Raw genomic sequence first — 19,183 nt, 5'->3', positions numbered from 1 at the left:
TCCATTACATCATTCACATAGTGACATAACCTTGTTAATAATAACATCCAATGTTCATGATCACGAAACTATGATCATCTATTAATCAACAAGCTAGTTATACAAGAGGCTTACTAGGGACTCCTTGTTGTTTACATAACACACATGTATCAATGTTTCGGTTAATATAATTATAGCATGGTATATAAACATTTATCATAAACACAAAGATATATAATAACCACTTTATTATTGCCTCTTGGGCATATCTCCAACACTAATGGCGACGCCACGCGTCCCACGGCCACCGCATGCCTCCGGCCTATATAAAGGGGGCGCGCGTTCTTCTTCCTCATCCACTCCTCCAAAGAAATCCTAGCCGCCATAAAGCTCCACCGTAGCGCGCGCCTAGGTGTTCCTGCGACGCAGCCAGGCCCGCGAGGAAGTCCATGGCGGGTCCTGGTGGCCAGCGAGGCGGTCGAGGCCGCGACCCAGGGCGCCCCCGGGGCCGGGACAGGGGCCGCCGTGGTGGAGCAGCTACGGCCCCACGCTCGCCGTCGCCTGCGCTCTCCTCGTCTTCACAGGAGGACCGCTGCTTCAAGTTCCTCCTCCGCATTGACGACGACCCACTCGGCATCAAGCAACTCCCGGACAAGTTCGCCGAGTTCGTCGATGGCGTCGGGCCGACGCATTTGCAACTACGGGAGGCGAGCTGCAACTTCTGCCGCTGGACCGTGGATGTCCTGTTCGACGGGCAGGGCAAGATGTACCTGCACACGGGGTGGGACAAGTTCGCCCGTGACCTCGCGCTCGAGCCCGGCTGCCAGCTCACCTTCCTCTACGAGGGGGACGACGAGATGATCGTCAAGGTGTTCGACGACACAGCCTGCCGCATACACTACCACACTGGCGAATCCGGCTCGGACACCGATAGTTAGACCTTAGAGTGTTCTTTCTTTGCAGCGAATCTGGCTACGGGCCAGACGAAGCCAGTAGTGGAAGGTTTCTGTCTGTTCTTCCTCGGTAGAACCAACAAGGGCACCATCATGCCTCCCGCTGGATTTTCCAGTTTGGGTTACTGGGTGTGCCCTCGAATGTTCTTTCTTGGCAACGAACAAACGGAAATCAACACAACTAATATTTTATTTGTGTCAACCATGGTTCAAACTATGTATTAGTTTGTGTAAACCATGTTACAAACTACGTATTAGTTTGTGTAAAATAATTTTCCAATATGTAATAATTGGAACTATGTTCAAATGGAAAAAAGAAAAACAAAAAATGCCTAAACGGACGCGCGAACGACAACGGTCATTTCTGCGTCCGCGGCGCGAGGCAAACGGACGCGGACAATGAAATGCGTCACGGGCCGCTGGAGATGCCCTAATAAGAAAAGACGAGCTCACGAGCCACAGGTTTCTTCTCCACACCCATCCTCCGCTTCCCCGATTGCCCACCGACGCTGTCACCGGCGTGCGGGGGTCTCGTCTGCCTGCAATTCCACGGATTGCTCCCGCTGCCCCCCGCGCGCGTCCCCTGACCACCTTCGTCCGCGCGTCCGCGGCCACGGCCGCCAGAGGCCACCCCCAAAATACACTTCAGAAGCTGGGGTGAGCCTAGCTCCTTTCCTTGGTTTTATTGTGTACTGCTTTTTTCCTATTAGCAATTGGATGCTGATTATTCCTGAAACGGGGGATTGGTGCATAATACTTAGTTTACAGGAGACCTATGTTTGATTAGAGATGAGGGCATGCTTGGATTAGAGCATCTCTAGCAGACACCGCATATCGTAAAGGAAATTGTAACAGATTTGCTAATTCTCTGAGAATTAGCTAAGAGCTCGGTAGATTCTTTGAATGATGGATTTGCATCGTGATTCGTGCATTTAAGTTGCAAGTGATTTTTGCAGTTGGAAGTGGGATTGCAACTAATTTTTTTTTAGTTGTAAGTGAGGTTGCAACTAGAAAAGTGCATCCAAAGTGTTAGATTTGCTTCGTGATCCGTACTAATAATGAGTTGCAACATAGGTTGCAACTGAGATTCGATGACATCATCCTACTGAGACCGAATTTAATTCGCTCTCAGAACCAAGTTAATTCGCTCTCAGCAGACTGAGAATTAGTCACACCCAAATTGTAAAAGAAAGTTGGGTGGATATGTGGTTTGTAGCGGTTTTTTTGGGCAGACCAGATCCGTATACGTGGTCTGGCCGTAATTTTTAGATACCACATCAATTGCTATATGTTCCGGCAGGAGCGATTGATACGGGCTGAAACCCTTGTCCACTTACACCGCATCCTCACTCCCTCCGCCGCACCTTTGACCTCCAATTCGGCACCGACGACCAAATCAGCGATCGGCACTGACATATCCGGCAGCGCCACATCGCCATGGCGTCGGGGCGGTCCTCAACTAGACGTGGGGCTGACCAGATTGGCCGCGCGGCGAGCTCACGCGGCTGCGGAACCCCCTCCGTCTACGACAACTACGAGGCGTGGAAGAAGCGCTCCGACATGGTGCGCATCTGCAGCTCGTACAGGTGCATGAAGTATGGGTTAACTCTGCCGCCCGCGTTCAACCGCCGGGAAGCAAGCTCTGCCTCCGCCTCTAGCTCGCACGACACTGGCACTGCCTCCGCTTCGAGCTCGCGCGCCGCTTGCGGTGAAGATGGAGGCGCGCGGGGATTGGTCCTGGCGACTACGTCGACGACGTGGACCTCGAGCATGTCACCGTGATGATCGAAAAGGAGGTCGCCGCCGGGAGGCACGCGGCGATAGGCCCCGACAAATATGCTGATGATGCCACGCAACAGTGCGTTGCGATAGGCCCCGACGACTACGGTGACGATGCCCCGCATCATTGCGTTGCTCTAGCAGAATGCACGCCAGGCCGCCGACAAGGACGGGGGGGGGGAGCTTCAGAACAAGGTCTACGACTCTACGTTGACCTCGACTCTGACATCAAGGAGTGAGCCCGCTAGAGTCTCGCCGCCATGCCTGTAGGCTTTACTGAGGTATCCTAGAGCTAACTTTTGAATTTAGGATTGCGACACCAAGTTTGTTAGAGTTTAGATGTTTATCTAAATGTAAAAATGCGTGTGAACAACGGAATGTTACTATGTTGCTGCAATCTGAATGTCATCTATCTCCCGCGAAATCGCTTTTTCAAATTTTGCTGCTTTGTTTATAGTATCTGATCTGCGCCACCGATTTTGAGCCCATAAATTCCATCTACGGTGCACATCAAAGGCGTTTTTTAGGTTCCAAGTACACGGGTCTGCTACAGATGCTCTTATATTCCCTCCGTTCCAAAATATTCACAGCTTTATCTAGAACGTCTACGCATTAAAATACGTCTAGATACGGATCGTCTAGATACATCCGTATCTAGACAAAGTTGTGACACTTATTTTGGAACAGAAGTAGTAGGTTTCAACTGTAGTTGTCGGTACTGTATCACTTCAGATGGCCGCAAGATCTTAGTATCTGCCAGAGCTAATTAAAGTTGTTGAGGACAAACTGGGAATTTATGTGGCCAAATTTTTATGTCTGGCTGAAAGGGCTTTATGTGACTTACTACTTCTTTAGTTACAATGTTTATGGATATTCATTGCAATATGCATGGCATTGGAGATGCTGATGTTCTTGCATGGATGTGCCAAATTTTCCATTTGATCACCTGCGCAGCTTTGTTGATGACAATATTCATGTTTCTAGTAAAACAATTAGTCCTTAAGGAAGTATTCTACCAAGATCGTTGCTGGCGATTATGTATGTCATTTTGGTGTTCTTGTGTTATTACAAATTAAAAAATAATATACGTATATGACAGGTAGATCTGGTGTTTGCTGATTTTATGCAGGGAACAAGCATCATCACATTTATTGCACTTGGAAATGTTTCAACAAATATCTTTTGCATGATGATGTAGTGGGTTCTAACCTTTGGTACAAGATATTGACGTTTTTAATGTAGATTTGGCATAAAACCATAAACTATTCGACTTCACGTCTCTGTGTGGAAGTATTTGTATGTATTATTGTTCCAAATATTCATTGACCTCTGGATTTCTTGCTTTTCAGGAGAGCGGTGGAGCTTACACTGTTGGTGATTTTATGACTAAAAGGGAAGAACTTCATGTCGTGAAACAAACTACTTCAGTTGATGAAGGTTCTTTGTTTGCCTTGATGTTGTGCCTTATTTTCTTTCATTATAATGTTATTATCAACTCATTTTGTAATTGACCAGCTCTTGAGAGGCTGGTGGAGCATAGGATAACCGGCTTTCCTGTTATCGATGATGACTGGAATTTGGTAGGTAATGCTATTATTTTATTGTAGCAGGCATATCGTTTGTGATATGGAACTTGGGCTCCTATTGATATTCATATGTAGTCAAACATGTATATAGAACAGATATGGAAGGGACTCGAGTTTCCTTGTCATCTAAATGTGCAAATCACCATACTCTTGTATTGGCGATTTTATTTTGAACTGTGCCAAATTATTACTCTCCCAAAATTCTATTTATAAACTAGAATAGGTAGGAGGAGCTACCTAACTTAGATAGAAAAGTGGCAACCTTCTGAACAACCACAACTTTGTGCTTTAACTCGAGGCTACATGGATGTGCCTAGTTCTTTGTTGGCTCCTCTTATGTTGGCAGCGGCATATTTCATGATTATTGTGGTTATTACCAGACATGTTGCTGTAACAAAACAAAGTTTAACAGGAACGATATTTTAATGTTCTGGTTTGTTTATAAATGTATGGCCTAAGCAAGTTCTAAATATTGATATTCAGCAGGAAATATTTATCCAGAAAATGTTTGTTCCATTAGATATCTAGATCCTGTTCTGTTGAATGAATATAAACTATAAGAGCTGTAGTGAGTGTGCATGTGCAATGAACGTCTTAACTCATGCAAACTGTAATCATAAGAATATATAAACTATATTGATTATAGTATAATTTTAGCACCAACTTAAATGTTTGTAACCAAAATAGTAATCAAACACATATTACGTCATTGCCCAATCTATAACTTATCAAATATGCCGTCCCTTTTACATTCTAAAGAGAATCTTACTTTAATATAGCCTCTACAAATTTCTAAAATAAGTTCTCTAACAAATACATTTGCTAAATAAAATACAAATACCTAGCCTTAGCAGTTGCTTTTACAGCTTAGAGAGTGCAGTCCGTCATCTTTTTTCCTTTTATTGTCTTGGTTACTGATGTGTATCTCCTAGTAATGTGGAGGCTGGGGCTGAGACTTAGAGCATCTCTAGCAAATCCCGTAAAACAGCCAAAACCGTAAAATAGCGGTCATTTTACTGTTTTGAGCAAAAAAAAAAAAAACTGCTCCAATTAGATCCTGCAAAACAGCCCTGAATCGTAAATGTTTCTTAGGTAAACTGAAACGAGCCTCCCAGGCCTCATGTTCTCAGTATTGGAGTCGATTTTTTTACAGTGAAATGAAATGCTACACAACGGTTGGCGTGTGGGGAATTTCAGCCAAACCATCACCGGACCGGGGCTGGACTTGCTGGATCTGACGAAATTCCCCACGGTGCTTTGATTCTGGCCAAATCCTTGCCAGTTTCCGGCGAGCGCCACCCTGGTTCCGACCGATTCCTGAGAAATTCAGGTCAAACTGCGGTAAATTTTGAGCCCGTCCACAATGGGATCTCCACGGCCGAGCGGGCGTGTGCGGGGAAAGCTAAGGCTGGTGGCGGCCACAGCCGGAGGTGGAGGGAGAGGTGTCCGCAGGAAGACTAGGTCTGGGTGGAGGCTGGAACAGACCAGGCCGAGCTGGGCAGAGGCAGCTGGGGCGGGGTGCTGGGCTGGTGGCGGTAGCAGGCTGGTCAAGCCGACAGCAGCAGGAACAGGCAGGGAGGAGAGCTTGTTCCTTTACGGAGCGCTCAGTCCTGTACAGATTGATTCATGGAGGAAGAAGATGAGTATGGTTGAGGAAAAGATAGATGTTGCCCAATGCCAGTGCTGGCAGCAAGGCTGTACCGTCGGGAGGCTGGCAAGGAAACCGGAGCCAAGCCAAGGTCTCGTACCAAATCTGGCATGAGAAGGGGCAGGCCGTAAGCAGGTCAGCGATCGTCTCGAAATCCTGGCCGCACAGGAGGCAGCGGGGGTGATGCTGCAGGCCGCGGCGTTGCAGGCGAGATGCAGTCCAGCATCTGTCCTTGTTGGCGAGCATCATGAACAGCTTGACTCGCAGGAGCGCCTAAGCCTTCCAGGCATTGCAACGCAGGGAGCCATGGAAGGTAGCGAGGTAGCCAGAGCCCGCGGAGTAGACACCATCCGCTGTCCACTTCCAGATGAGCTGGTTGGGCTGCCTGGAGTGGGTTGTTCGCACGATTGTCTGCCACAGCAGCAGGTATTCCACAATTTCATGAATGCCCAGCGTTCTGTCGATGTCGCGCCCTCCGTTCTGCTAAACCTGAGCCACCGTAAGCGCGGAGTGAAGCCTGCGCGCTCGATGTCTTGCACTCGAAGGCCTCCATAAGAGGTTGGCCGGCAAACCTGCTGCCAATTGACGTGGCAGTTCCCTCCCTTAGCCTTGGCGTGCCCCTCCCAAAAGAAACCTCTCTGAATCTTCTGGATTAATTTGAGGGTTTTCTTGGAGGTGCCGAGGATGAGCAGCTGATGGGCATGTCCTTGACTAGCGTGAGGCGCCCTGCCTCGTGCATCAGGCACCTGATCCAAGTGGGCAGCTTGTCAGCGATCTTCGCCACCAGGGGTTAGAGAGCTGTGCGGTTGTCGGCGCCGGACCGTTAGGGGGATTCCCAGGTAGGTCATGGGTAGGTCGATGATGGGGCAGCAACGTTAAATTTTTACGATTCACTGTAAACAGGTTTTGTGGTATGAGAGTTTACGGGATCTGCTACAGATGCTCTTAGAGTTGTATCACCTTGATGCTAAGTCGGGTTTCATTGAAGTTTCGATGATCAAAAAAGTGCAGAGTTGATATTGGTCACAGGCTGCATTGAGAAGTATTAAGAAGTCCAGAGTTGATATTTGGTCACAGGCTGTATCAACTTAATAAGTGCTTAACCAAGCTGCATTAAGAAGTATTTGGTCACGGGCTGTGTCCCTTGCTCTTCACCCAGTGCTGCCAAACCCAGGTCCAAGTTCTCGAAGGCCTGGTTAAGTTTGGAGATATAATATGCAGAAATAGCAACTATGCGAGGACATGCAATACACCTCCTGCTATGACACACACAAACACAAAGCTTTTAAAATATCAAATAGATACATCCATATCTGGTTGGAAATTACTGGTATATAAAATATGTGTTACTATGCCTTTTAGGAATAGCCGGTCCCAAGCCCGGGTAAAGGAGGAGGTTTGTGTTAGGCTTGGCGAGCCAACGTAAAAACCAGCCTTTTCTATGGATATGAAACCCAATAGATTTTCGTTGGGGCGTAACCCTCTCAGCGATGCGCCATATCGGAACCCGGGTGTGGTGTTAAATGAGCAAGGGCTGGGCCGCCACCGCCTTAGTGGCGCGCCATATCAGAACCCGGATATGGTGTTAAATGAGCAAGGGCCGGGCCGCCACCGCCATAGTGGCGCGCTACATCTTTGCCCGGATGTAGTGTTAAGTGAGCAAGGGTCTTTGCATCTCTATTGTAGGCTTTTGGGGAAATTGTGGATGGGTTGGTCCCTTGGACCTCCACACCCTCTCATATATATAGCTCAACTTAGGCTTACATGTTAACTCATACATTAGAATAGTCTAGACACTACTACTATACTAAAACTCCCTAGAATACTCTAGACTTTGCTAATAAACTAACTTAGATTCTAGCACACTATTGGAATATTCTAGACTTTCCTAGGAGACTACTAATCTCCAATTCCCCTAGAGCATTCTAGACTGTACTAGAGTACTATTACACTAATCTTAGATTCCAACACTCCCCCTCAAGATGGGCGATGGATATCTATCATTCCCATCTTGTTACATGCCAACAAACATTCCTTACTACCTAATCCTTTGGTTAGACAATCTGCTATTTGTTCTCTAGAGGTTACATGGCTTAACTTCAAGGTTCCTTCGTCAAGCCGTTCTTTAATGAAGAATCGATCTATTTCCACATGCTTTGTTCGGTCATGCTGAACGGGATTGTTAGCAATATTTATTGTTGACTTGTTGCCGCACCAAAGATTCAATGGCCCTCTCCGCAGTAGCTTCAATTCTGATAGAAGGCCTTTCATCCATAACATCTCACACAAACACACCGCCATTGCTCTATACTCTGCTTCTGCAGTTGATCTTGAGACCACATGCTGCTTCTTGCTCCTCCAAGATACCAAGTTTCCTCCTACGAAGACACAAAAACCTGATGTTGACCTTCTGTCATCAAGGCAACTTGCCCAATCTGCGTCACAATATCCCTCCACACTCAAGTGCCCATTGGCCTTGAACCATAGACCTTTTCCAGGACTTCCTTTCAGATAGCGTAAAATTCTATAAGCTGCCTCTAGATGTCCACTTCTTGGGTCATGCATGTAGCGGCTCACCACACTCACGGCATAAGATATATCAGGTCTCGTATGGCATAAATAGATAAGTCGACCAACAAGCCGTTGGTAGCGCTCTCTATTAACCGGATCTCCCGACCGAGCACACAGCTCGGTGATTTTGCTCAATAGGAGTTGAAGCAGGCCGACACCCAAGCATACCGGTCTCATTGAGTAGATCCAACACATATTTCCGTTGAGAGATAACTATTCCTTTAGGAGATCTCGCAATCTCAATACCCAAGAAATACTTGAGTTGTCCTAGATCCTTAACCTCAAATTCTCTGCTCAATCTCATCTTCAGCTGGCTTATTTCATCATTATCGTCTCCAGTGATAACAATGTCATCCACATAAACTGCAAGGATGGTAATACGACGCCCTGAATGCCTATAGAACACGGTATGATCCCTATTACATTGCTTGTAACCCATATTGCGCATGGCTCTCCGGAACCTATCAAACCATGCCCTTGGTGACTGCTTGAGACCATATAAAGACTTCTTCAATCTGCACACCTTCCCTGGGTGTTGGAGTTACTAAAGCCGAGTGGAATATCCATATAAACTTCTTCCGGAGATCTCCATGCAAGAAAGCATTCTTGACATCCAACTGATGCAAGGGCCAACCAAAGTTAGCGAGCACAAGAAATAAGAGTTCTTATAGTACTCATCTTTGCAACAGGCGCAAAGGTCTCGTCATAGTCAATCCCATATGTTTGACTGTAACCCCTTGCCACCAACCTTGCCTTGTATCGTTCTATTTTCCCTTCTGGGGATTGCTTCACAGAATACACCCATTTGCAAGTAATCGGACGTTTTCCAGCTTGGAAGAGTAACAAGATCCCATGTATTGTTCTTCTCAAGAGCTTTCATTTCCTCCAACATGGCCTCGTACCACTTTGGGTCTTGTTTTGCTTCTTTCCAATCTCTTGGGATCACCACAGATTGCAATGATGCGATGAAGGCCTCGTAGTTCGTAGATAGAGATGCATATGATACATAATTAGCAATGTCATGCTCCTCCTGGTACCAATTTGGAGGTTTTCTAGCTGCAGCTCGGGTTCCTTTTCTTAAGGCAATGGGAAAGTCCATTGAATCCCTCGTAATAGATGGACCCGCGTCATCAGACAATTCATCAGTTTCAACACCTGTTGGAGCATGTTGCTCCCCCTGCACCTGTGTGTCACTTGTCGTGGGAACCTGTTGTTGCTGCTGCTCATGCTGCGATTTTCTCCGTGTATACACTTTCAAGTTCTCTTCCTCGTTTGGCTTTCTCCATCTCTCTTCACTTGTAGCTTGTCTCCTTGTAGACACCCTTAGATTTTCTTCCTCATTTGGCTTTGTCCATCTCTCTTCACTCGTAGGAGATGGAATTGAACCAACAACAACTCTGGATGGTTCATGTTCCTTTGTCCTCAAAAGTTCACTCTCCCCCTCTCGACTAGCTTCGATTGTGCTAGGAGAGTCAAAGTCAAACAACGAGCTGAGGTCCGTCTTCTCTCCATAGAACGGCTCAGACTCTCTAAATGTCATATCCATGCTAACAAATGTTCTCCGCTCACTAGGGCTCCAACACTTGTAGCCCTTTTGTCCAGATGGGTATCCAATGAAGATGCACTTCACACAGCACGAGGATCCAATTTTGCCACCGAAGGTCTATGGTCTCTAACAAAGCAAGTACACCCAAACACCTTTGGCGGAACGATGAACTCATTTTGGCCATAGATCATTTCATATGGAGTCTTCATCCCAAGCACTCTTGAGGGCATCCGGTTGATGAGACAAGTAGCGAGTCATAACCGCTTCACTCCACAAGAATTTGGGCACATTCATGGTAAACATAAGTGATCGAGCCACCTCCAGCGAGATGACGATTCTTCCTTTCAGCTACTCCATTCGTGGAGAAGTATCGGGACATGAAGTTTGATGAAGTATTCCTTTTTGGGAAAGAAAATTGCCAAATTCATTGTTCACATACTCCGTCCCATTATCTGTCCTGATAATTTGAATACTAGCGTTGAAGCGATTTTGGACATATGCATAGAAGTCCTTGAAGCATGTAAGCACCTCACTTTTATGTTTCAGAAGATATATCCAAGTCATTCGGGAGTAGCAATCAATGAAGGTGACAAAATACTTCATCCCGCTAACGAGACCACCGGGGAAGTCCATACATCGAGTGAATCGGTACAAAGGGCAACGTGCTCCGCGAGTCCACGACTCACATATGATGTCCTGGTGTGTTTTCCAAACTCACATGCATCACACACAAGTTTTTCTTTGTCCACCTTCTTCATTTCTTCGGGGAATATCTTACTCATAGTATCAAAGGACATATGGCCTAATCGACAATGTTGGAGTATCAACCTTGCCTCATCATCATTGGTAACAACCGTGAGAGCAAGTGCACAACGCTTCATCGGTTTCCCTTCTATCCAAGTACCACAATCCCTTATGTCTCACACCTATCCCAAGCCTCCTTCCAGTCTTCCTCTCTTCAATTATACAATTATATCGATCGGCAATTATTCGACAATCAATATCATCAACCAAAGAGCTCATAGACACTCGAGCCTTTCCATCTCCCAACCATCCAATGCTGAGGGTACAGGCCAACCCTCTTCTGGTTGCGTGTATTCTGGCAATGATGATTTTACCAGATTTAACATAACTCACCATTGATATTTTATATGCAGAATCATGATAAAAGATAGTGCAGGTATTCTAAAGCTCAATAGGCCAACCAGCTTTTGGTTGCGTGTAATTTGACAATGATTATTTTACCCAATTTAACATAACTCGCCATTTATCTTTTATATGCAAAATCATATCGAAGGATAGTGCAGGTGTTTCTTGTATTATGATGCTCAATAGAACCTGATCGAAACCTTGACCTCAACTCATCTGATACTAAAATACTTACTAATTAATGGTATCCTAGAAAAAATGTTCATGTGGTTAGTTTTCTTTGTACAAGCAAAACAAGTAATTCAGGCCTTGGCTGTGTATATATAAATATATAAAGAGGGTTTTCGTTTGTGCAAAATGGGAGAAACAGATTTACAGATTTATTGTGGTAATGATTTGGTCTCATGGAAAAATGAGTCAAGTTCTGATCTATTTGCAGGTATTGGATTTCTGAAAAGAAGCTCACATCCTCGCCTCATTTCACCATCCAAAAGTAGTTTAATTTTATGATGTTTTACATGTTGGGTAAGTGCAGATGTCAATCCCCAAATATAATAATGAACTGAAATTTACTATTTTTCCCTTCAATAATAGCCACTATTTATTTATTTGTGCCAATCTTGTACAATTTAGCAAGGAATCTAAGATCTGTAAATCAATGACCAAGTTTGCTGCTTTTTAATTAAGATCTTATGTGAAAATATAATTAGGAACTTAGTCCGAGATACTTTTCCCTTTCATAATATGCCACTATGTAGTGACCTAACCATTTAAGCTGTACTAGGCATGTTTAACATACATTCATATGCATCATGCTTCTGACAATAATGCATTATCATCTTCGCTTTGTCCCGACAATAACTAGAAGTTTAAATTATTTCCTATTGCCTTCATTATGTGAAAACTACACTTTATAATGGTACTATAATTAAACTTGCTCAAACTTTCCTTATCTGATGTTTGGCAAAGCAGTTACTACTATGACTTAAGCCTTAGCCAATTTAGAGCTCATTTTCCATTTTCTTCTATCCATGTCATGCACTACTCTTATCATGTTACAACATTTTGCAACTTCATAAAAGTTTTAGATCACTCTTAAAATGTGGTTTGAATTGTGCTTTTGTGTATCCACTGTTTTCATACTATATTTGAGTTCAAAAATATTTTATAGCATTAGAGTTTCACTCAAAATGCTAGATATAATTCAGTTTTTTTGGATTTTTTTCAAATTATGGCTGTAATGTTCTCGATTTTTATAAACCATTCAAATAAACTCCGTTTGAGATGAAAACTTTACAGCATATCAATAATAGTTACATGTTGCTTCTGTAAAATTTACAAAAAAAGTTAAGCTCATTTGGTTGCCCAAATGATTTGAAAACAGAGTGCAGTTTTCAGTTTTAGAAAACACAATCAGTTTCAGTTTGAGAGTTCAGGGGACGTGAGAGTGAGAGGCTGCCTAGCAGTCTTCTTCATCATGGAAACCATCCACAGGGCAGCGCAGCAGCGCGGTGCTTGCCGTTCGTCGTGTTCCAGCCCATCCTGACTGTACTGTGGATATCTTCTCCAACTCTGACCGTACTCCGGCAACGTTTCCGACCATTCCAGTGAGCCTCTGGTCATATCGCCGTGTCATAAGAAGTACCCAGGAGACCAAAGATAGAGAGAAGAAGAGAAGAGGGGAAGAAGCCAAAGGGCACTAAGTTGTCAAAGAAAGGCATAAAATCAAATGTTCGTCATGTGAAGGATATAACCACAATAAAAGAAAATGCAAAGACAACCCACTTGCCGGTGTTAAAGAATATGGCAACTTCACTAGAGCCGCCAAGAGGAGCAAGAAAAAAAAATGCAAGACAGGTAAAAAGATTATAACACCATATTTATAAATTTACACTTCATATTTAAATTCTACTAAAACAATCTTAACTTGTATTTATGTTTTGTCCAGGGATCTGCAACTACTATTCCTGTTGAGCAACCTACTACTGCTGCTCGACATGTAAAATTATTATTTCCCTACTGAAAGCTACAGCTAATATTTTAAATTGCTAAAAGAATCTCAATTTGTATTTAGGGATCCCTTGTATTTATGTTATGTCCAGGGATCTGCAACACATGTTCCTGATCAGCAGCCAGCAAAGAAGTCAGAAGAGAAAGACCACTGCAGAGACTCTCAGCCAACTCCAGATGCATTTGCTGGTGCTTCTTTCTCTCAACATGCCAATGAAAGTTCCCAACAAACTACCAAGCAGTCCCAGCAAGTTGCCAGCTCCATGACAATCCCAACAGAAGGAAGGCTAAAATGGTGGGTTTTTGGTAATGAGAACAGCTCACGGCAAGATGGTGTTGAATAGGGAGATTGTTCAGTAGTATACCTTCATATTTTGTGTATGATCAGATGTTCATCATGTTAGTTCTTGAAAGTTTTTGAACCTATTGGGTTGTCTTATACTGAATAATGCTGCCCAATTTTCAATTATTACAGTGGTACAATATACTGCCAAAATAATGGCCATTTCTCTGCCAATTCCATTATTTTCAGTACAACATACCACCATTTTCGGTGTAATATACTGCCAGTTTATCACAGTGGTACACCATACTGCCATTTCTATTATTTTTAGTACTAGTACAAATGCCCGTGCATTGCCACGGGTTTTTAAATTTTATTTCTGAATGCACATATATAATTCATAACTCACTATGAAAATTTAAAACGCAGCGAAATGATGAAATGGTATGCCACTATTGTTTCTCATAACATGTCAATACAATACATGCAAAACTTCACATGTTTGAAAAAAGCCACAATATACTCCACAAACCAATAAGATTCTATCTCGTTTAAAGCATATTTCGACAACTCATATAATTGACATTATTTAAATATGAATAAACACTGTACTAATACATTTGTATTAATAAGTATATCTACTCGTTAATACTCGATAGATATTTGTACACCTAGTATATTGATTCACAATCGAAGCTATCAGGACACCAAATGAATCCAGGTAACAATCCATCCAAGGTCTAGCTATTCAGTAAAGCATCATCAACTCCTTGACTTTCGGGATAACAATCAACAAATGTTTCCCAAACACAATGAACAAAACCCAAATTCTCTGCAGATAGTTTCTCACCTTTAGCTTCACCTTATAAGCCAGGAAGTGAAAAGTCATTCAATAATTGATCAGTTGGATAAATCCTAGGAAAAATAAAACATACGCAGTAGTGATAGAAAGTACTCTATTGGATAGGGTCGTATTAACAATGGACAATTCAATGAGCTGCAATCGTGATATAAGAGCTGCGCATGGACATACATCATATTACTAATACTACAGAGTAGTTGAGAGCCAGCAGCACAGAGTCGATCCACAACAATCATAGGAGTGCTCAGTCCATGTTGTCTGCTGTCCCAAGATGAAGGCCGGCAAGCACTAAATTTTTTATCCTCAAAAATTGCACTACTCTTCAGTTTCATTGCCACCATGATCCCAATTCCCAAGCATGTTGGCATTGCAGATTAGCCAACAGCTCATGATTTGCGCAGATGAAAGAGGATACTAATGATGTATTGTGTCAGGACTGAAATCGATCCACGATTGGCAACGAGCTCGTGCCTCCTTCTGGGAGTCTTCATGGCTCCTTGCGCATCCCCTGCGCTTAGCTTTCCCCGCGCTATTTAAGCACTCCAAGAGAAAGAACCGAGTTGTCAAAACAGACTTATTGGAGAACACTTGGATAAAAAACCTCGAGCACAACCTCATTAATGCATGCAATCTCTCCCTTATTCATGGCGTCTTGCTGATGCCAAATGTCCAGCAGCTCCCTTCAGAGAACCTTTGCGAGGTCCTCTGTCTTTGTATACTTTTACTTACCACACTTCGTGGTCTTGTATTTCCCTCTGCTTAATATACAAAAGACAGCCAAGCTAATCTTTCAAAAAAAGATTTCCTGGATGTCTGGATTGACTCATTGGGTGTCGATCTTGAACACGTCATGCATCCATTCCAGTGGTTCCAGGCACTGGAATTTCCTTCCCCGACGTGCCCCACATCGCCGTTTCTGAATCCCCAAATTGGTTTGTGCTACATGCCATCTGCTCCGACGCCCCGCAATTATGTAGGGTTCTTCAGAACGACGTGAAGGGAGTCCCTGACGCAACAATGTTCAGTTCCGGCTGCCCTACTGCCGACAGGTTGTCAACATCGTAGGCCAGCAGCCCAGCTTTGGTGACACGTAAGTGTAGTCTGGGGTAAGCGGGCAGAAGTACTCCCACTTGGCCAGGTTGTGGTAAACCTGCACCATCCTCTCCACTCGTGTCTGGGGTTTCTATTCCGCTTTCTGCACGAGATAAAATCATAAAACTGAGGCATGGTACTATGGTACGCATAAAGGTAAATAAATGCATTATAATATACGTGAGAATCGGTGATCCCCTAAAGATGTTTCCACGGAAGCGGGAAGGCTGATGCATATTTGAAGGCAAGATTCAACACATATGCTTTTGAAACACCTATGATATATTTTCCATCGTAACTATCATGGCTTGAGACAGTTTTAAGCATCCATATAAGGACGTCCAAGCGAAACACTTACCGACTGTTGTTCAATGTCACATGAACAGAAGTAGTTCAAAGCGAGAGATTAGGATTAGTTTGGTGTAGTATTCATAAAATTTTAGAATGTTGGCAGCAGTAGTTAGAAGGTAGTGTGCATAGAACAAAGACTCCAAATATTGACAGTCTTGGCAAAGCAAAGAAAATTGTTTTAATCTAGGTTCAGCTGTAATTCAAACATAAGGTCTAAAAGCAGAGCATAGTCATACTGACCTGAAACAAAAGAAGCAACCCCCATAGGCCTACAGGTGCAGCAGCAAGAAGATTGTCTGCGTATCCAAATGCACCAGCTATCCGTGCATTTTGACAATAGTGGACCGTTTAGAGATATTACTCTGCTAACAGATACCATATCTTATTTAGTTGATGTTAAAGTCCATGCCAAGAGACCAATCGTAATCGATAGTCAGGGTTAGGAACAACTGTTCCTCTGTTGGTATTTGTCTTTCTCTCAAACAGCGAAGAAGGATGGAAGTCACCAGATTAACGAAAATAGGCGATTGAAGATTCACGTTACCACCGGAAGTTTGTGAACCAACCACATGTACTACTTCTGGACTGAGACTGATCTATGCCAAGTTCCATCACTTCCGGTTGAACCCAAGAGTTGAGGTCAAATACACCTATCCATTCTCAACATCAATCACTGGAACATCTAACCATTCTCAACAGATGCCGCCAAACTTCCATCCTTGGAAGCTAATAAAATATTGGCTCTATCAAATACATCACAAACTTCACCATAGGACTTCTCTTTCATGAGTATTAATCGCTAGATACCCGTTCAGGAGTCCAAAGCTCTGACTCAAATTGGTGGCATGAGGCTTCCTAGCAGATGCACCATCTGTCTTCCACAACTCATATGTACCAGGTGTTTGACTACTGAAGATGCCCGATATCCTGGCTCCTAGGATTCCTTTATATAACGACATGCTGGTTTAGAACTCTGAATTTATTGTCACCTCCGTTCACCTCCGTTCATCCCAAACAAAAAGACAATAAAAAGGAAGACCAAAATATGATCAGATCCAGATCTGACGTGCTCCTCGATCATCTTCCAGGCACAGCCGAACCTGAAATCTAGCTACAGATTAGCTGGATTCATATTTGTTCAGAGCAGAGAAGAACGAACAGGGCACGTCCCAGTGGCATGTCGTTGCACTGACCTGAGTTGGGCATCGAGGAAGTGCTCGTGCTCCTCCGGGCACCAACTCTCCCTTGGCCTGGAGAGCCTTCCTCACCTTCCATCTGGCCGCCCCTCTCTCCCCAACACGGGCACGGGCGGGGATCTGCTGGACGGGGGGCTAAGAATAACAAGCCGGTGGCACCCCCTCTGGGCCCTCTCCCCAGTGGCACCACATCCTCCCACCTCCAACAACGACGGCCCTTCTTCCCCTCTCCTTCGCGACCGACCTGAACACGATCCCGCCATTGACGCGATGCAGGTGGCGTCAGGATTTGGCCCAGGCTCCTCCGCCTCTTCTTTGACGCGTTAGGACATCAGACGGTGCAGGGGTGTCAGGGGCCCGGGGGAGACCATGCCGGCCATGGCGGCGCCAAAACCCTAGGCGTCCGCTCGGATCGACTTTTTTTAGGGTGGCCTGGTGGGAGCATAGAGTAGGGGACAAGGGACGAACGATGGGAGGCTGGCAGTTTTAGTTGGGCCTGGCCCATATGGGCGCGTGCAGGAGTACGACGAGGACGACCAAAAGTTTGACGTATCGCTGTCTTGGGAGAGTATGAAATTGACTATTCGTATAGCTTACAAAGATAGAGTGAGTAGTGATATTACGACGATACAAAGAAGAGAGCGATGTGGTAGTACAGAAAATCTATACTACACCAGAGAAAGGACAGTACATTATTTATGATAATTTAAGTAGATTATGCATAGGGAAAAGGCAGTAAGTTAAGGTATAGCTATGTACTGATTTGTGCAGGAGTACCTCACGGTCAAGAACAATAAAGTCCAATTCATGTGAGTTTTGCTGTCTCTTGATCCCTATATCCCTCGATGTGTGCAATTCTCACAAGAACTTCCCAGTAATTGCATCAGCGTAATACATCCTAGAGGCAAAATCTGCATATTTGTTCCTTCGACCTGCACACAAGTATAACTTCTTACTATAGAGAAGAAAAGGTAAACATTGCAACGACAATAGAAAGCTGAACAATGCAACTCAGAGAAATATTTGATTTCTTATGAACATAATATATAATTTAGGGCGCAAGGAGAAGAAAAGCGGGATAGAGAAGGAAACAAAATGAAGTAAGAAGAAGAAGAAGACCCAATTAATGGTTAGACCTGCGATAATACTCCCCGTGTGGTTGTATCCTTGCAGTAATAATCATCATCAATTGGACTCCGCGAAAGAACTTAAAAGTGACAATCATCAATCATGTATCTGCACATTGCTATATTAATCTGCTATATTACAGTATGTACCCAGTCGGACTATGAACAGAGCAGATCAAATTCATCATCCACCTATATTAATTAAGAGACAACCCTCTCCTAAGCATAATTAATCTAGACCTTCGTCCATGAGGTCAAAAATATCATTACGTAGTGAGAACCTTTGTCATCTACATGACTACATCTCAATTATCATCTCAAATACTCACTTGAGGGAATTGTCCCGTTGGTCAACTGATCATCAACAAGTAATCTGCATATTTGTTCCTTTGGCCAGTGGCGAAGGACGGAAAAAAATTGAGGTCGGGCGAACTTTATAACAAAAAAAATTGACACAAAAATATAAAATGGTCTTGACACAATAATATTTTATATGATGTTAAGCATAGTCAATGGTACTGGTAGTATGATAAATTGATAACAGAAACATATTTAAATATAAGTATAACCTACGAACATACCGTAATGAAGCTTTAATGTCGTCTAGAAGTTCCAGGCAATGGCAAAGCTCTACCTTCGCTTTGAAAATCTTTTTTAATTTCACCAAGATCAAGACTTTTGAATATCCCTCGCTCGATGTAGCACACCATCAAATCATTAAGCCAACCATCGGACATCTTGTTGCGCAACTCCGTCTTAATAATCTTCATAGCTGAGAATGCCCTTTCAACTGTTGCTGTCCCAACCAGTAAAAGCATTGCCAACTCAATAAGACGGTAAACTGTAGGAAACATGGGTGCTTGGTGAATTAGCGACGGTGCGACTAGCAAGTGGCAGAAAATATCTTTTTATATCTGCAATTCACGACATTAAGACATGAGTATTCAGTTGAGTATTTGCCAATTTACCTAGTTCACAATTCCTAACTTCAAACCCTATTATCCGCATCCAATAATGAATATATGAAATCAGTACATAGTCAAAAACATTG

At 43.8% G+C, this 19,183-nt stretch overlaps 2 protein-coding genes and 1 long non-coding RNA gene across 6 annotated transcripts; 2 read left to right on the top strand and 1 right to left on the bottom strand.

Annotated features, from left to right (window-relative positions):
* Positions 1–2,272: 2,272 nt before the first annotated feature.
* Positions 2,273–4,523, top strand: LOC124685254 (CBS domain-containing protein CBSX1, chloroplastic-like). 3 transcript variants are annotated; one of them, XM_047219592.1, is made up of 3 exons: positions 2,273–2,495; positions 4,061–4,148; positions 4,227–4,523. In XM_047219592.1, exons 1-3 carry the CDS (start codon positions 2,370–2,372, stop codon positions 4,316–4,318), a joined length of 306 nt encoding a protein of 101 aa, XP_047075548.1. In that variant the 5' UTR covers positions 2,273–2,369; the 3' UTR covers positions 4,319–4,523. The 3 variants fall into 3 exon arrangements, 1 of the variants encoding a protein (XP_047075548.1); XR_006997371.1 differs by lacking the exon at positions 2,273–2,495 and adding an exon at positions 2,897–2,992; XR_006997370.1 differs by lacking the exon at positions 2,273–2,495 and adding an exon at positions 2,897–2,992 and having other exon boundaries at positions 4,061–4,523.
* An 8,491-nt stretch (positions 4,524–13,014) lies between these two features.
* LOC124653472 lies at positions 13,015–13,680 on the top strand. Its single transcript, XM_047192535.1, has 3 exons — positions 13,015–13,068; positions 13,160–13,210; positions 13,314–13,680. The coding sequence occupies exons 1-3, from the start codon at positions 13,015–13,017 to the stop codon at positions 13,563–13,565; spliced, it is 357 nt and encodes a 118-aa protein (XP_047048491.1). The 3' UTR covers positions 13,566–13,680.
* Positions 13,681–14,846: 1,166 nt separating this feature from the next.
* On the bottom strand, positions 14,847–18,524 carry LOC124685268. 2 transcript variants are annotated; one of them, XR_006997375.1, is made up of 3 exons: positions 18,462–18,524; positions 16,050–17,937; positions 14,847–15,561 (listed from the first exon to the last, which is right to left on the bottom strand). It is a non-coding gene; the product is annotated as an uncharacterized LOC124685268 (long non-coding RNA). The 2 variants fall into 2 exon arrangements; XR_006997373.1 differs by having other exon boundaries at positions 18,142–18,514.
* Between the last annotated feature and the right edge of the window lie 659 nt (positions 18,525–19,183).

Source organism: Lolium rigidum, chromosome 1, assembly GCF_022539505.1.
Source record: "Lolium rigidum isolate FL_2022 chromosome 1, APGP_CSIRO_Lrig_0.1, whole genome shotgun sequence".
Lineage (NCBI taxonomy): Eukaryota > Viridiplantae > Streptophyta > Magnoliopsida > Poales > Poaceae > Lolium > Lolium rigidum.
The sequence above is the reverse complement of the archived record's forward strand: the minus strand, read 5'-3'. Positions and strand labels throughout refer to the sequence as shown.